At 38.4% G+C, this 19,164-nt stretch overlaps 1 protein-coding gene across 2 annotated transcripts in view; it reads right to left on the bottom strand.

Annotated features, from left to right (window-relative positions):
• GABBR2 (gamma-aminobutyric acid type B receptor subunit 2) overlaps positions 1-19,164 on the bottom strand; it is a 505,163-nt gene that overhangs the window by 386,914 nt on the left and 99,085 nt on the right. For both annotated transcript variants that reach the window (XM_086609138.1, XM_086609140.1), the window contains exon 3: positions 7,255-7,392. In XM_086609138.1, coding sequence (XP_086465264.1) covers positions 7,255-7,392 — 138 coding nt within the window. The remainder of the gene's footprint in view (positions 1-7,254; positions 7,393-19,164) is intronic.

Below are 19,164 nucleotides of genomic sequence, written 5' to 3'. Positions count from 1 at the left end.
ACGATCTCCAGAAAAAGCAACAGCAAACAGTAATAAATCAGCCTGAAGGGATACAAAGGAATGCCTTTTGTAACAGCAAAGGAAGCTGCAACAATAGCTGCAAGGTGCAATACTGAAACATTTTGGTAACTAAGAAAGATTCTACCTGGCAGATCTGTTCTAGCTGAGGCGCTGTAAAAGCCACTGAAGAAAAGACCTAAAGCATCTTTTACAGAAATTACCAAAAGGGAAGGATGAAAAAAATAATTAAAAAAAAAAATAATACAAGCCGTTAGATAGAATATTTTGATACAAATTACACAGGAAGAAAACCAAAACAATATCAAAAAACCTCAAACAGACCCATAACTACTTATGATAATAAATTAAGCTGAATATTGTAACCACCTTACTTCCCCAACAAATGGAGCTAGCATTCAAATACAAGGCTCTGTGTTTGGAAAAACATTAGTGCTTGCATGTTACACTATGGGTTTGGGGTATTTTTAAGTTTGTGGGGTTTTTTTTCTTCAAGAGGCTGTTCAGATTCAAGGGAGGAGTAAATGGAGGAGAGAGAATTTCTGAATTCAGATTCTAATGTTCAGAATTAACTACGTTTTCACAAACCCAAAGTATATTGCACAGCAAAGTGACACCCTTGCCTTTCCAGTCTGTTCCCTAGACCATCACTCAATTCATGCCATATTATTGATCCAACACTAAACAAAAGTGAATAAATGATTATGGAAAAACAGCTAAGAAAAATAAAAAAGATTTTTTTTTTTTTCTGTCAGAACATGCAGATCATAGAATAAATATACAGGTTCAGTTTTCAACAGTTTTGACCTACCTCTAGAGCCATATTAAAATACTTTTATTCATGCTTTATGGAGTGAACTGAACCTGCTGATGTTAGATCAAAGGCAAAAACTAGAGTGTATACTGTAGTTTGCTGTTTTCTCCAACAGCAGAAATACAAGACAAATGAGATGAAAAAGAACAGCTAATCATATTTAAATAAAGTGAATACTGGATAGAAGTCAATTTCAAACTGATGGAAAGCCAAGTTAAGCCAACTCATCTCACTATAAATCAATTTCATACATTCAAGCAGAAGTCAAAAAGAAGGGAAAGGAAGGTCCTACTAAATCTTACAGTGCATTTGGAATAGAGGATGTGCACTTCTTATCGTACCTCAGCCTGGAAATTTTCTGAAATTTTCAATTTAAACTTTGTGGACTGTATTTCTGCTATTAACAGCAGTGTAATGCTAATGTCTCCCCTGAGGTACAAATGAAATAATGCCCTGGGAATCGGGGTCAGTGTTTTTATCACTATGAAAGAATTTTGGCCACTAAATTAATTCTTCTGCCCTAGACTAGTCTGCCTGGTGCACTACAACATTCGTTCATTTCTCTAAGTTTAAGGGTGAAGATACAACTAGCTTCCCAAGCCTGAATCTGCTCTACATTGTGCATGTACACATCCGTCCACACACACAGAGACACAGCCTAATTAGGAGGGATGGTGCTGCTCATCTGTTTCAACTCCCCATGCATTTTCTTCTCCCGGAGCAACCACAGAGCTTCAGGAGGGCCACATCAATAACAGCACAGCTCCTGCTGAAAGCTTGTATCAAGGGGAGGATTTGCAGAACTAAAAGGTCTATCTCCCTCCAAATTCACCAGAGCTTCTCTCAAACGAGGAGAAACTTCACATGAAATTCTGCCTGAAGGTCAGTCCTGCTGTGTTTTCTTCCTGTTCAGGAGCTCCCAGGCATTCCTACGGTGAAGCGAGCAAAATTTCATGTGCTCAGCTAATTCCCGAACGCAAGACCAGAATGTCATCAGGTTTGCACCTTATATAATAAGACCTCAAGAGGCTTTTCCCTTCACACACTTTGCCTATTAAAAGTACAAGTACAGAAAGTCTACAAAATCCCTCCAATCCCAGGAGATAAAATAGGAAAGCAAATTAAAAAAAAAAAAAAAACCACACAAAAAAAACAACCAAACACCACAAAAAACTGATGGTGAACTGTGGGCCAAGAAGCTGAAGACTCTAGTTTTATGGTGCATTGGGTTATATTTCAGTGGGAAAAAGGCCTGTTCAAGTGGGACGGCCTGCGTCTCATAGATAGAAGTAGCTAATCTTCTTAGCCAAAAACTAGTTTAAATGCCCTTTTCATTGCTCAGACTAATAATATATGGAAATTGTGCAGTGAAGGCAAAACTAGCACAAACTCACTGTGCTGGAACAAATGTGACAAGGACTGTGGGGAAAAAAAAAAGGCAAAAAGCCACCACACACTTTTTATCAAATATTTGTGTGCCAGAGCTCTGGATAACAAGCATGAAGATATAGAAAATTCAGATGCTAACAAGAAGAAATTTGATTCAGTGGCCAGAATAGAAACCTCTGTGGTGACTTGCATTACTTACATGTTAAAAAACACTGGTTATAACTTGTAAATAGTTGTGAAATTCTGTATTAACAAGAATTTTTATGAGTAACAGAACCAGCTAATAAAGCCTGGTTTCCTATAGATACATGTGTCCTAAGCTTGTTCACACACTCCAGCTCCTACTTCATAACCTTCTGGGCTTCACTCCTACTCTGCATTTTCTTAACTTTCTGCTGCTTTTTTAAGTCTATTCTCAAGGCAACCAGTCTCGTTCCCACAAAAAGCAGCTGGACAAGAAGCACCACATGTCATGACTGGATCCAAGGTTTCTCTGTGCTCACACTACAGCCTCTCCTTCATCTATCTGGACTCCTCTCCTCTGCAGCTCATTTTTACAGAAACATATAGACGATAATAATCTTTGGGAAACCTTTCGTTAAAACTTGGTTGCAACTGGCCAGTGGTCAGAAACTGTTAGGAGGAACTGACAATGCAATCACATCAGCCTTGTTTCAGAACAAAACCAAGGACTAGAAACATCATTGATTTTCTTTAACACCAGTGGTCTCTCTGGTAGTTCAGAGATGAGATCTTGAATGTCTATGGATCTCTGGGATAATAGAATCTCAGGGTAGGCTCTTTAATACACAGCTACACTGGGATAGAAAACTACAGGAGTGTTCCCTTTCTAACATGTGAACTTGCCCTATATTAATATGGGAGACTGATATTTGCTGGAAGTCCAGCCCACAAAATGAGTAATATATCATGATTAGAGTACCTATAGCTTTCTTAGAAAACTTTTTGACATGAGATGCTGAATCCAAAACAAGATTTCTCTGTTTTGAATGTCATTATGATCTGATCACTGGATCACTTGCAGCAGTCACTTGCCTAGAAGCCAGTAGTTATGGCTAGATTACATTAAATATGTAGAAATGGAGGATATTCCAAGGAAGTACTAGCATTTATCTTTTGCTTCTGGTGAAGGCTTATTTCCAGAGTTAAAGGAAATTGTAAATGAAGCAGGTTGTAAGAGAATGAAAATGGCACAATGGAAGAAAAAGACAAATCTCCAAAGTGGAGAAAGCGTTTCACAAATTAAGAGAGATGACCAGTTCAGTCAAAATTCTCATCCTAGTTAAATGTTTATGTTAATATGGCAATCGGGAAAAGCGAGAGAGGATAATGGAAAATAGGAGAAACAGCAATCTATACAAATTAGATGCTTTTGCCACTATAAGAAATTCACAGAGAGGTTAGCAGTTGATGCATATCCTGAAATAGAAGAGAAAGATTGAATTGCAAATGATCTCTGTTTTGCTGGATACTGGATACTAGCAGGAATGTGTGTGAAATAAAAACGTATAACTAGTCTTTTGCAATATATTGTAGATACTGTTAGTGATTCTTCTTGACTCTGTTTAACAGCTTTGAATACATATGAAAAGGAAAGGGGGATAAGATGAATCCGGAAGAATGTGACATTGAAATATTCCCCTTATAGCACAGCAACTGCCCAGTATTATACCTTCATGCCTTCATGACCCACTGTCAGATGCACAGGATATTATTGGCACCTTCAAACTAAAATATCAAAGCTTCAAACAAATTCCATGCCACAGATTAGAGATCAAAGTCACACGTGCAGCCTCCAGCCCATGCTCAGACTGACTGTCACTCGACAAAGTAAGGACTGCTGGCACACAGAGTACCCATGGGGAAGCTTTTCAGTTGTTGGATTTGAGAAGCTGAGGAATGGGTGTCTGCATCTGTCCTACTGAGAAAGTGTGTTCAGAAAGCAGTTTGCAGGTTGTGTCACCTAGCCTACCTCAGTGAGAGCCCTTAAGGATGACATAGGTGTTTGCAGGCTAAAACAACTTGCTCTCGCCACAGATACAAAACACTCCATTAAAAAAAAATATATTAAAAAAATCATTCATTCTGTTACAGCAAGAGATAATGAAATCAGCCAGCAGTTGAAGGCAGCCAGTTGAGAATATAATCTCCCATTCTGTGGCTGGTCATAAACAAATCAAAATTTGTCAAGATGAGGGAAGAAAAGTGCTCTCTGTTTAGATATGGTAGAGAAACAAGGCAAGTCAACTTCAGAGCGAGACTCTTCTCAAGCTCCGACAGTCTTCCCTATTTCACATTGTTTCAGGCCATCAGTGAACTGACTTAACCAGTGAAATAAAAGTCAAAAAGACAGTGTCATTATCAACTGTGTACAGTAAGGAGAGTAGAGACTGAAGCTGTCTTGCAAACACTTATTTCCCCCCCCCAACTGTAACATTGTCTGAGTAGCAAAAGCAATGCGATGATTTCCAGCAGGTTTGTACTCTTTGCCTTTTACTGTGTTGCATGTTTTTGGAGACTTTTTACTGGACAGAATGGGGAAGATGCAGAAAAAAAAAATTTCCCAAAAAAAAGGAAAAGCTGTCACCCAGAAACTTGGAATTCAGAGCTAAAAGGCTCTCAGAGAAGTTTAGCAGCCGGCAGTCAACCTCATACCATATTTGCTAAGGAAAGTAATTTTTCAGTTGTTAAATTCTGTTATCTCTTTTCTTCTCTATTCCTCCCAGTACTCTCAGTTATCATCCTGCATTTTACTAGCGTAGAAGACAGTCATCACTTTGCTCAACCACATGACACCTTTGTAAATCAAATCAAATGCTCCTGCTAGGGTTAAGAGCTCTGTTTTCGTGACTGCCTGCATGGGGTAAAAAACAATGGAGTCAGACATCCAAATGCATATCCTCTATTCAATAATACAACGTCAGGTTAGTTTTTGTCTATATGCTGTTTTCCCTCTTCTTGATTGCAACTTAAAATGACCTCAGCATGATCACAAATTCATATAATTATTTACGTGAGTTTGCTGTGATTCCCTGAGGTGAATTTTCAAGTTTTGAGGGAGGACAGTCTTGTATTTTATCAGGCTGAATATTATCGCTCCACTTCTGAGAACTACAGATTTCTATCTCTTCCTTCTATTCAAGTTACGGTTTTAATCAAAGATGTTTATGACCATGGATCTGGAGGAGTGGAAGGATTTGTACTCCATTTCCCCACTACCTTATACGTGCTATATCTGCTGATTTGCAGATACACATATTGCTGTCACTGTATGACATAACACTTTCACCAACTGTATTTAGACTTTTTCCATTGCTGCTATAGCATCTACTAAGCCTCAACACACTTCCCAGCCACGCTGTCATTTGTGTTTTTTCCATCATTCAATGAGTACATAAAAACCTGACACAAAGTGGAGTTATGCCATGTGAGGATTTATCTGGTGACTGCAGGATACTATGCCCAAGCAGCAGAGAATCCCTTGATGTACTGATATCGTTAATAATGTCTAAGACTTACTCACAGATGTAGTTGTTAAATACAAAGAAATAGATGCTGTCTGGTAGCAATGCTTCATATCATTATATAAATTAACACATATATTGACAAATTCAGGCATTTAAAAGCAAATAGAAGCTTTCTAATTGCCCTTCCTTATTGACTGAGTAACTGCATTAACAAATTGATTTTCAGATCTTAGCAGGCAGAACTTGACTGCAAATGAAAGGGATTTAGCACAATGAAATCCAACTCCTTAAAACATCCTACATCATCTGGAAGTTCCACAAGATGAATTCCAGAAACACAGAGCTCCAGCCACATACTTCCTTACAGGCCATGAACTAGGCCATTTTTAAGAGAGTGTTAAACGACAGTTTCAAGCTTTCTGTTGCTTTCTCCATTCTCCCCAGAGATACACAATTATTTTGTTTCCATAGAACTGATGTTTTTCAGATCAGAAAAAATCCTGAAGCATAAGAAAAAAAGATCTGATATGACAAGCATTATAAACACAGTTAACAAGCTACTTTAATTATCCTCCAAAGATTTTCCCATTTGTACTCTGATCATCATCTTCTTCACAAACTTAATTATGCCTCATTTGTTCATTCTGCACTAATCTCAGTGAGTATTCCAGGTGGAAAAGAGGAGTGTGCTTGTAACTGAAACCTCAGGTAATTGCTATATTTTATTATTATATTATTTTACTACAGAATGTTTTATTTATTTTAAGAAAAATGATACAAACTTGTCTGAGTGATATGAACATTGAGTAGGAAGCCAAGGCATTTCCATGTCTGAAAAGCAAAACTGACTGGCTACCTTGCATGAACAGCCATCAATGCAAAGATCATCACTGGACAGAGGACTGAAGAAATGAAGAAAATCATGCTGTTATCATCTGCATTTCAAAGATTAGTATTAATAAATTCCAATTCCTCAGCAGAGGGAACCTTTCCACAAACTTGACCTTTGACAAAGTCAGAAAGAAGAACAGCTGGGAATAAATGTGCTTTGTAAGTCAAATACTGAGATACATACTCAGTTACTACTGACAATTTATGCACTTCCAACACTTTTAAAGTCAACAGGAATTATTGTATTATGACTGAGTAGAGACCAAGTAAAGACTCCAGTGTAGCATAATTTAAGGCCTGACAAGTTGTTTCGTCTAACTTTGAGTCAGTCCTAGATTTGCTCACCTACTATGACTGAACTTTATTTCATTTATGTTGTGATTTGAGGTACATTAATTTTATTTAATTAATCTACTGAGCCACACGACTGTAGCCCCATACGTTTTGAGTACAACATCAAGCATTAAAACCTATAGATATAGACATAGCAGTTCTTCTTTACACATAACTTCACTGATCTTCAAAACTGAGGTACACTAATTACACAAATTGTTAAGCTTGAAAAGCATCAAATACTAAGTTTCTAAATTAAAAAAAAAAAAGATAGAGATACAAGATAATCAGCATTTGAATATATTCCATTCCATGCCTTACCTGAACCAAATTCCATCCCTTTAGAGATTCAGCAATGATAGAAGTAACTGTTGCACATACGCCACCAAAAACCATCAGATGATTAGGTCCATATTTTATTGCATCATAGAAGGCTTTGAGTCCTTTTGCATTGTCGCACTGGAAAAAAAAACAAAAGAGGCAATATTCAATGTCACAAGTAACATAATTAACTAGGAAATAAACTACTGGGCAAGAAAAAAATTCAGGGGTTGCACTAACATGAAAATTGTACAATATATAACATCTTAAAACCCGAACATGAAAAATTAGAGCACTCTGTTCTGGACCCCTAATGTGCTGTAGTAAAAGAACAGGAAGACTCCTCCTTACATCATTCAAAACGCCTTATATCTTCATTCCAAGACAAAGCTGCAATATCTGAATTTTGATATCACCATTTGACAAAGAATAAAAAAGCCTCAACAAAAAATGGTTGACTGAAACCTCTTCTACATTCTGAGCTACCATTTCCCAAAGCAAAATTTAGAATGCAACACCAGATGTCAGCAGGGCTTCCACAGCTGGAGGAAAATTTGACACTAACTCATGGTCTCTGTGAAGAAAGTTCTGTCTTTAATGAAGAGTCCTAAGTAACCTCAGTATTCTGCACAAAAATATAGAGTAAAAAGCCTGTTATTTAGAAGGACAACACAAGGTCTTCAAAAAATATCAAAATAATACTCTTTTAAAGCGTTAAGAATTAATTGGTACGCTCTCATAGCTCACCCTGCTTTGAGCAGAAGACTAGACTAAATGACCTTCTGAGGTCCCTTCCAACCTGACTTATTCGGAGCTTCTCTAATAATTAGTTTGATCATTATTTCAGGTGTAAAGAATTTTACCATAAACTGAGACCAGGACTGAAAACTAAGAAACAAAAGGGAGATGCTAGTCAGTATTGCGAAAGATATGAATATCAATCCTTGAATGGAGTAGTATCAATCATTATAGACTGGATCGTTGGGCTGAGGCCAATGGCATGAGCTTTAATAAGGCCAAGTGCAGAGTCCTTCACTTGGGGTATAAAAACCCCAAGCATCGCTATAGGCTCGGGGAAGAGTGGCTGGAGAGCTGCCTGGCGGAGAAGGACCTGGGGGTCTTGGTTGACTACCAGCTTGATATGAGCCAGCAGTGTGCCCAGGTGGCCAAAAAGGCCAATGGGATACTGGCGTGTATCAAGAATAGTGTGACCAGCAGGAGCAGGGAAGTGATCCTGCCCCTGTACTCGGCACTGGTGAGGCCGCACCTGGAATATTGTGTCCAGTTTTGGGCCCCTCGCTTTACGAGAGATATTGAGCTCCTGGAGCGAGTCCAGAGAAGGGCGACTAAACTGGTCAAGGGGCTGGAAAATAAAACTTATGAGGACCGGCTGCGGGAGTTGGGGCTGTTAAGCCTGGAGAAGAGGAGGCTGAGGGGAGACCTGATTATGGCCTATAAACACTTGAGAAAAGATGGTGGGGAGGTGGGGGAGGGGCTCTTTACATTAGTGATGGGTGATAGAACAAGGGGAAACGGGCATAAACTTAGTCAGGGGAGATTCAGGTTGGATGTTAGGAAGTATTTCTTCTCTGAAAGGGTTGTCAGCCACTGGAATAGGCTGCCCAGGGAGGTGGTTGAGTCCCCATCCCTGGATGTGTTTAAGAATAGGGTGGATGAGCTACTTGAGGATATGGTTTAATGGGGATTAGGGATGGTTGGACTCGATAATCTCTAAGGTCTTTTCCAACCTAGAAATCTATGAAATCTATGAAATTCATAATAACTTATGTAGTCATGGCTTAATTCCTAAGCTTGCAGCAGAGTATTAATTAAACATATGCCCAAAGTTAAGAATTTGATTCCAAACTGGAATCAGGAGACCCAACAGGATATAATGGTAGCTGCCACTCCTCCAGTAGCGGCTACTTCTTTATCTCACTTTTTGAAACAAAATTTTCTGTCCTCTTTTACCTCCTCTACAAAGTCTTCCTCAAATATAGTCTTTATAAGAACTATCATACACCAGCCTCCAATATTTCATTATGACAATTCAATAAAACAGTTCATTTACTATCAGCATCCAAGTAGTAATTGTATTGCATTCTGTTGAGAGAATAAAGATCTTTACTAAGAAGTTTGCAAGCTTATATTAATCTTCTTACTGAATTAATATGTTAAAAGAAAAATTATTCTATTTGCATTCTATTTGCAAGAACAGAATTATTGCTCCCACTTATTCAAATAGATACAGATTTTTACTGCATAGACTGTAACTTATGTAATATAGCACATTTTCCTTCTCACTACAGAAAAAAAAAAACAAACCACACACCAACATTCAGTATGGCAAAGGCTCCCTTGTCAGTTTGATGTACTGTTGGCAAGCTCACACTGTAGAGTAATTAAGACAGATTACTGGAACAAGCAGTGTCCTCCAGTCTTACTCCTCTATCCCCTAGTTAAAGATCAGTTTATCCCAAGCACAACTAGAAAGCCAAGCTACTTCTTTACTTTTATAAGCAGACAGGGACACCAGAACTTTCCGTATGTGAACTTAACTGACATTTAGCCAAGACTTTGCCCTCATCGACTCCATCATTTCAAGCTGCAACAACAGAGACTGTTGAATTGGTTTTCATACCAACTTAAAAACAGATAATGTTATTCTTTATTTTTTTTGCATTTTGTCACGTTTTCAATGTATCACTGAATAACATTTTAAGAAAAATACAAACCATACATGAAATAAGGAGGATGTTGATAGTAAAATGACAGTAAGAAGCTGTAGCTCATGGAGTGCTATGTACATAAAAAGTTAGAGAAATGAAATTCTGTATTCTAAACGATAAAGATCTATGGTTTGTTATCTGAAGTAAAATTCATACTAAAATTCACCCTTACATCAAAAAACACTGATGCATCTCTGCCTACAAATTGCTTCTCACTGTTGTAAAGTAATCTTATGCAGTTAAGTATCTCGGTAGATTGATTCACTGGGAGGTCCAGAATTGCTATTATGATAAGGCTTTTTCTTTCTTATTTATTTGATCTTTTCGTGTTTATAAAGATACTTGCATGAAAACAACAATGTTTCAATCACAGAACAACCTCTTGGAAGGTATGCTGAAAGCTTTATTTCTTTCTCCCAAAGCAAAAGGTTCAATTGCTAATCAATCCAAAGTATGTACAATAACTTGTAGGCTTTTCTTCAGTGCGATTCAGTTAAAAGCCTACCACGTTTTCATCCTCATATTTTCTTCCTGACTACTCTCAGCTCTCTTTTAGGCCACCACACATAATTACAGGACTCAGTCTGCTCCTTGAGCAAAACCAGCAAAATAGTCCAAAGTATGTCTCAGAGATAAAGAAAAAGAACTTAATACTGTGGCTGGCCATGACTGGACAGAAATGAGAAAGATGGGAGAAAGCAGACTTTCACATTTGTTTAACGTCACTTTTCACAACATACCCTGTGTGTAACATTCTTCCCTGCAAGCAACAGAACAGTCTGTCACAAGCATTAAAAAATAAACGTTCAGATAAAAATAATAGCCCTACCAAGCCAGACAGACAAGCAGTTAAGAAAAGGTTTCTTCCTGCTTCTAGTCTGAGGACCATATCCTTAGCAAGTTCCTGAAGCCCTTTTAACAACATGACTTTTCCAGAGATCCCACAAAGCCACTATTGCTGCTCTTGATCTTCTATTGGGAAACTCTACATACACAACCCTTGAAGTGGGCAACATCATTGAAAGGCAACAAGCACAGACACCACTGAAATTCTCACCACGTAACCACCAAATGCATTCTTGAATTGTTGTCACCAAGTGACAACAACTAGGTCCAGGAGCAACACTATGCTGCAATCTAATTACAGTACAACAAAAGACTGCACAAGAACCAAAATCCACATTAAAAAGCAGAGGCTAGAAAGTCCTCGCCACACATGGATGACAAGAAGTTGACTGGCTTATTAATTGGAGCATGACTAACAGCAATGAAAGAGAAAGAATCCCTCGTAAAAAGTCACAAACTTAAAACGATGAAAAATATCACCCGAAGGAGCCAACACTGCTTTTGCTAGATAGTTCTGCTCTTTCACCTAAACTGTCAACAACATCTCTATTTTACTGAGCTGAACTGCAGCCTGCTCGCTTTCAGCTCATACATAAAAACAGACAGCCGTGCTGTGCTGTTGATCTCGACTGCACGATGAAACACTGAGGATGGCAGCAATACCTTTCATCGGAGAAACGCAGGTTTACCATAGCTGTATTTTCAAACACACGTGATTTGGTACGTGCTACAGCTTTATTCAGAGGAAGGGTCTGAGAACTACTCACCCCAAACACATTAATTGCTGTGCTCAGTCTCAGCCAAAAGCCAGTAATGAGCCACATATAAATAGGAAACATACATATTAATGAAATAATTACCTTAAATGTTTCTCTTAACACGCTGACTTGATGCGGATTATGTGGACAATTCACAAGGAGATACACCAGAAAGCACTGAGCAAAAGTCTGTGAAGAGTCCTGACTCTCACTGTGACAAAGACTGCACCTGACAAAGGCATAGTTTCCATTTCCACATAACCAGAACCACTTATCCACTTATTTTAATTAAGATGAACTGCTACATAGGAAAGGAATCAAACGAGTCTGGGGATTAAAGGGTTAACCTTCCTGAACTCTCTTCAAAGGTAAGGCTGGCAAATAAAAACTTCCATCCTCCACTGAGGTACTGCCTGAAGCACAAGGGGTGCACAAGGACAAGAAACCTTTCTGGAGAGAACAGCGTAGCAGCCGAACACACAAGCAAGACCTTCTCCCAAAGCCCTCTGCAGCTGAGAGGAAGGATGTCCCATGTGAAGGACACACATCACTGACATCAGGAGAAGCAGGAAAAGCAACTTGTGAGGGTTGCTGGCTGCCAGGAAGGCTTTCTGACAGACAGCAAGCGAGGTACTGAGGTGTGTACTCAAACCCTCAGAGCCGTAAGTGTAGCACAGCACAAATCCTTAGGGCACAGGATGGAAATGCGTATGGGTCTGATAAGCAAAGCTTTGCTGACTCCGCTAACATGGACGGGTTTGAGTAATTACAGGACTAGCAGAAGAGCAGATACTTGTAATTTAACTGATCTTGTGAGATTCGCATAGCAAAGAGAACAATTGTGAACTGATGCACCACTCAGATGTATGATTATATTTAGATTTCTAGCTGCTGGGTAGCTACGCCCAGCTGTTTCTCAGTTAGCTATATTCTGGCACAACTCTACTTGTCTGAGTAAAAGCAAACCTGAGGAACAATTTTGGTATTCATTGAGCTACTGACGTTAGAGATCCTTTATGATAAGAGGGAATAACCAACAGCTGTCATCTGCATAATGAAATATCAAACTCTTTCAAGTGATACGAGCGCTTGCCACAGCACTCTGCACTGAATATCATTGGAAAGAGAAGCAAGTGCTCATACGTATATGATGAGACTTCCTTGAACAGAGAGAACAGAGGTACAAAGCCTTATTCCTATCCTCTGACAAATCTTGCTCTGGAACTAACTCCACATTATACTATCAGCATGAAAGGAGCTAAGAGACGCGGAACACCAAAAATGACGTTCATTTGATTTTCATTCACTTCTTTAAAGTCATCAAGCAATACAGACAATCAATCCAATGAAGAACATATGGACAACTGCTCTGGTCTACAACAAAGGTCAATCAGGCTAACATCCTCTGCCTAGTTTTAAGGGCAGGGCATGCTTCTCTCCTGAGGTATCCTCTTTGTTTTCAGGTATTTGCAACTTAGTTACTTTCAGAGCCAGAAATTCTATTTTTGCATTTAATCGCTGTAGCTGGATTTTTCCTTCCATGAGTTTGGTACAATTGCTCTTGAAAACCCCACTTTAACCACCACCACATCTGATGACAATGTAATTATCCACTGAAAGAAAACACATTTCTTTCCATTTGTTCTAAAATTCTTTACACCATGTAAAGTAGGTGCAAAATGTCTTGCCAGAGGATGTTATGAATGTTAAAAGTTCACAAATATGTGAAAAGAAATTCATAAAAAAATAATCCCAAACTTCTCAATAGAGACAGTGATTTTCTCAGGAACCTCCTGAATCACAGATAATCAGGATTAAAAGCTTACCCTGTCCTGCCATCCTACAGATCTGTTCCAGGACAACGCTGAATATTTGCGCCAAGTTGTGGTGTGAACCACTATAGCACTATTCCTGTGCTCTGTATTTGAAAAACAAGAACAAAAGCAACCCCCTCCAACAACTACAAAGTTCTGCACCTTAAAATGGAAGTTAATTCACCCCAAACGGTGAGCTCTTCTGTATATGATTTCTCTATCACCTTTTAATTTTAACTCATAGAAGTCAGATTTCATTTTGATTTACAAGCAGTAAACACAGCAGAAGACGACTTAATCTATTCAGTGAAATATTTCCCAGTAAATTGACCCTCTCACCTTGACACCTCTCGAGACACTTTAAGACTTTACCTAGATCCTGCCTGCTGCATAGGGAATAGTTCACAGAGTGCTACCACTAAGGTACTGGAGCTCAGCATCCTATTTAACATCTTATATTCTGTCTCAGGGACCACCTGCCTCTTAAGTCACTGAATCCACAGCAAGGATGATCACTCACTCACTCACTCTTCTTTCCCCTCATTTCCTAAGAGCCCATCTAAATATCTTTTGAAGGCTCAGCTTCTTGCTCAAGATCAATTTATTTTTCATAGTTCACTATTTGGAAACCAAGTCATTCCAGCAAGATTAACAAAAATTTCCCCATCTCTCCTTATAAGAGGAGTACATATACTTTCTCCACCTTGTCTCCATTTATCTTTTTCTTTTTTTAATTTATGTGACTTATATTTACTGTCTCGTCACTATATTTTTGAGTACGTAACATGAACACTGGATGATTCCAATTTAAGAACTCGAGTATGAAATGGAGTTGGAGTGTAACAAATAGATAAATCCTGTGTAATCAAAACTGACTCTACCCAAGTTTCCACCATGATTAAATACGCAGTAATAGCAGAGACCAAATCGACTTCCTCTTTCCACAGTAAACTTGCATTCAGTTTGGAAGCTGAAGCCTTTCCTCAGAGAAAGTTGAAGCTTTTGCTTGATCTGTAACTGTTACACAAAGAGAGTTCAGAAGAACATCAAGAAACGTTTTGCATATTTGCTATATGAAGATCACTCTCTTTCATGATTCTGTATCGGGTTTCCATGGCAACATTTTGGTAGCAGGGGAGTTGCATGGATGGCTTCTGTGAGAAGACACCAGGAGCTGTCCCCATGTCCAACAGAGCCAGTTCTGGCCAGCTCCAAAATGGACCCATCACTGCCCAAAGCTGATCCCATCAGCGATGCTGGTGGCACCTCTGTGATAACACATTTAAGAAAGGGTGGAAAACAAACCCAAACACAACACTGCACAGCAGCTGTGAAAGAGGAATGAGAAAAATGTGAGAGAGACAGCACTGCAGACACAGAGGTCCGTGAAGAAGGAGTGGGACGCTGAAGCAGAGATTCCCATGCAGCCCGTGGCGAAGACCATGGTGACACAGGTTGTCCCCCTGCAGCCCATAGAGGACCATGGTGGAGCAGAGATCCACTCTGTAGTTCCCTGTGGAGGACCTCACACCTGAGTAATTTTAGATAAGTTCCACTGTATCCTTTTTCCTGGCTGTACCACTGATCAAACGCAGAAGTCGTTCTAGGGCTGCACAGTGATGAAATTCATAATTCAGGTAACACTGGCCAGGACATCTGTAAGACGGTAAAAATGAACTCAAAACATGAACGTCTCATTCTGAATCGCTAATAGAAAGCTAACACTTGGGCCTGAGAAAGATCTTATTATGCAATATGAACAATTAGTCAGATCCCACAGTATAAGTGATTGAGTTCTGACGGATTATTCTGCAGCTGGACCCATCAACTAACCAGAATCAAATTGGTGTTGATTCAAATATTTCTGGGCCTGAGGGGATTTTATAACATCCACGCTATATTTGCTCACCCACAACATACAGTCCATTTTGTTTAACTCATTCACTTCCACATCAGTCCAATAACATTACATAAGACAGTTTTACAGATGTTTTTTAATTAGCAGCATTGGTTAAAATGGATGAATGTTCACACACGCAACATCATCTTGAATTAGAAATTTTTCCGAGTATCCTTAAAGTCAAATGCGGACATTCACCTTCAGTTTTATAGCATAAACATGTAAAAAGCAAAACTAAGTCTTAGTACTGTATCGTTTTCTCTGACCTCCCAATGCTCAAACACTTCTAAAATATTTTGGTATATTTAGTATCAACAGGCAGACCAATGTCTTGCTCACTTCTGCTTCTTCCTCCCTACATAATCTATACTGCTCCATTGCTATTATTTTTCTAGAAACAAGGGGAATTAGGGAATAGTCCAGAGGAATATTGTAGGAAAAATAATATATTAAAAGATGTTTAGAAAACAAGCAACATGTCCTGTTGTTGAGAATATGCTTGCTCAGTTTTCTCCAGCTTTTCTAATTTTTACCAAAGAAGTTCAACATTAAAATGATTTCTAACAAAACAAAGAATTAATTTAAATTATTCAACAAATGAGGAAGATATCTCTGTTCTTTATTTGCATCAAAAGGCTTTTTAAAATTCCCCTAGGAAATCAGTTTCGTTTTTGCATTTAAGTAACCTCAAAAGGTGCTAATTGTTTCAGACACTTGAGTCCCAAGATCATTATCACTTAAATTCATTGATGCAAACTACTTGCTATTTTGTTGCCTCTCATTTTGAGAGGAAGACATGCTGTAGTAGATTTACAACGCATTTGCCAGTTGCAGCTCAAGTACAAAATGAAGAGCTAAGGGAGATAATTTTGGCAGGCTCAACACACAGTCACTAACGTCAATTGTTCAATTTTGTGCTTGCCTCGTCTTTTTCTTCCCATCATTCATTACCATTTATTATTACACTGCCATAAATAGCCTAAGTTTTCATAGATCATAACAGATCTAGTCACACTCTGTTGGAATACATTGGTTAGATTTCCTTTCATTCCACTCCCTGTGCTTTTTGGAATATAAGGAAATTGTCACAAAAGTGAAAAGATACGTGTGATCATATTTAAATATGATAGTTGGTTTTCTTTTCCAGATCTAGAGTATGAGCACTACAAAAGATACAACTTTCCGCATGAACGATCAAAAATAATAAATAAAAACTTAATATAGAATTACTTCATTCTATGTTTAGTAAAATAAATTTTCTGAAACTGCCTTTGAAAAGTCAAGTTTTACCAATATTCTTCTTTTCTTATGTCTACTATTGCCTACGTACTTGGTTTTAATAGGAGGATTGTTTATCTCACGTTATTTTGACAGAATTAAAAATTACCTAATGCGAAGAAGGGTCATGATTTCTGAACTGTTGACTTGCTTCTTTTCAGTACACTGAAAATTGTTGTGTACTGAAAATGGCAAAACTCCTTTTAAATGCAGCTATGCTTTTTGAAGAAGAAAAAAAAAAAGGGAGGGACTGAAAAAAGAAGAGAATATAGAAGGAGAAAACCCAAATTTATAAACAGCAATCAGGAAGCTCTTGTAGATGGAAGAAAATGGAAGTGTACTAGCGCAAAAGATTTGAAGTAACAGCAATACATATCATAGTATGCCTGGCATCCCACTCTTGAGTAATAAGCTGCAACTGGAATTGAGATAGAAGTGCAATGATATTTTTAAAGATCACTTGGCAATCAGCAAGACTCAGTTTTGGGGAAAGTCTGCTACATGAATTCTTTCTTTCCCATGACCTACTTGCTCCTGAAAAAGACTAGTTTTATAAGTTGGGGGAGGGAGATCTCTGGAGTCTTTCTTGATACTTTTCCGACATTAAATTAAGACAAGACATTGCTCTGAGGGTAAGAGGATATGGAAAAAGAGCTCTTCAGTAGCTTTCTGGTTAAGAGTGTCACGTTGAAATAAAGTCTCCCATATGTGCCTCGGTCATACGGCAACAGAGCCTGTCTCTCAGTGTTCACAATCGCAGAATTTTCTAAATAAACATTCACTGGGGATGACAAGAGGCACAGATGACTCCGAGGCCTTTCAGAATTGTTCTTATAGCTTCTGAAAGTCGCTTACCTGGAAAACGTGATAAGATCTCTCAAGCTCTCACAAGGATGTCTGTAGTGTTCTTGAGAATATATTTGAATTCTAATAAAAGGTCAGAAAGCACCTGGAATTTTTGGACAATAAGATTAAACTCTTCCTGGAGAGAATGATGTTCTTCATGAGGAGTGCTAAGTGGTACAAATTAGTTAGCTCCTAGCATGGCTTTTTCAGAAGCAATATTGTTTGAATTTTTTTTTTTTTTTTTTTTTTTAATTCCTTAAGAAGAAACTTTGGAAACATAGACACAGGTCAGAAGAACAATACAACTGACAAAGTAAGAATTTAAAAAGGGCTTAATTCATAAGAATAGCTAAAACAAATTTCTTGACCTTTAGGTCAAGAAAATCTGGTGTAATATTCTTCATCACACATCTATGATTTTTAATTAAAATATTTCTATGATGTAAAACAGTTGAACTTTGTCTGTAGTGAACAAAACTCTGCTAAGCTAATTCATTTAAGAAGGAATAGTGTGTGATCATTTGGATAAGCTACCACTTAAGTTAGCCCATAAAAGTCAAATGAATGTTTTAATTCGGCTTAAATTAATGTAGCACCAGACTACAACAATTCACCATTTTATAGAAGACTTAGACTGGAAAGGGAGAGAGCACCTAGCAGCACAGGGAAGCATCTTATATCTTTTGCCCCTTAACACCTGGCACAAGAGACAGTATGGAGAAACTACAATTTTGTTTAAACCACTATCCAGATGGCATGACACTGAGTGTGTGAGTAGGCACAGTGTTTCACAGTTGGCAGGTATCAAAAACTCTCAAAATCCAAGTATTGGTTAGGACACTTGCTCCCTTTTCCCCAAAGACCAGAGTATGGTTTTCCTCTCCCAGGCTGAAACCCAAATTTTGAATGGTAACGCGGGCTTGCCTTAGTGATACCTGACAGTAGACTTATTCAATAGGTGGAATATACCTACAATGGCTACAGAACTCTAAAACTTTCTCCTGACCCCAGGAGCCACCCTATTTCATGCAGTGCAAATTGTCACAATAAACTGTCATTTACAGGAGAATTATATTTTCAAACAACTCACCATTTCTTGGAACATTTTGGAAAAGAGGGTCTTTTTAAATTAAGAAAAAAAAAGACAGTAAATTGATCTGCAGCACCCGAGAGACTGCACGTGCTCCCGGTTTAAACCTACTTAGACAAACAGTGTCACCATGCGTGACATCATTGTTCCACAATTGTGCACTATCTATTTCACACACACAAGCACTTTTTAAGCACAGAATGGGGCAGGAAAGGAGAGAGTGAGAGAGCAGCAGAGAGACTCTGAAAGGGAACCAGCAGACCAACACAAACCTGAAGCGTCACAGGCTTAGCTGCAGCAAGGAGCAGACTCGAAGTTAAGCCTCAGAGGCAAAGGAAAGAAAATGAGCAGCCCTGGAAGTACAGGGAGATATTAGAATGGAAATCTGTTAAAAATATATGTTTAAAATTCTCATTAACTGTGGGCAGGGTTATTGCAGGTATTTCTTCAAGCCTTTTATTTAATAGCTTGCCCAACTTAATTTGTTTTCCCTATTTAAAGGCTCATCTTGATCTAGTTGGGTTTAATATTCCAGTAAACCAATTAGTAGAGATGAGGAACCACTTCAAAAACATGGAATGGTGGATCTGTCTGACTCGTGGTCCTGTCACATTCACACATGGACACTAAATTTCTCTGGCTTTAAAGC

This window comes from Tauraco erythrolophus, chromosome 3 (assembly GCF_009769465.1).
Source record: "Tauraco erythrolophus isolate bTauEry1 chromosome 3, bTauEry1.pri, whole genome shotgun sequence".
Taxonomy (NCBI): domain Eukaryota; kingdom Metazoa; phylum Chordata; class Aves; order Musophagiformes; family Musophagidae; genus Tauraco; species Tauraco erythrolophus.
This window is presented reverse-complemented; position numbering and strand designations above follow the sequence as displayed.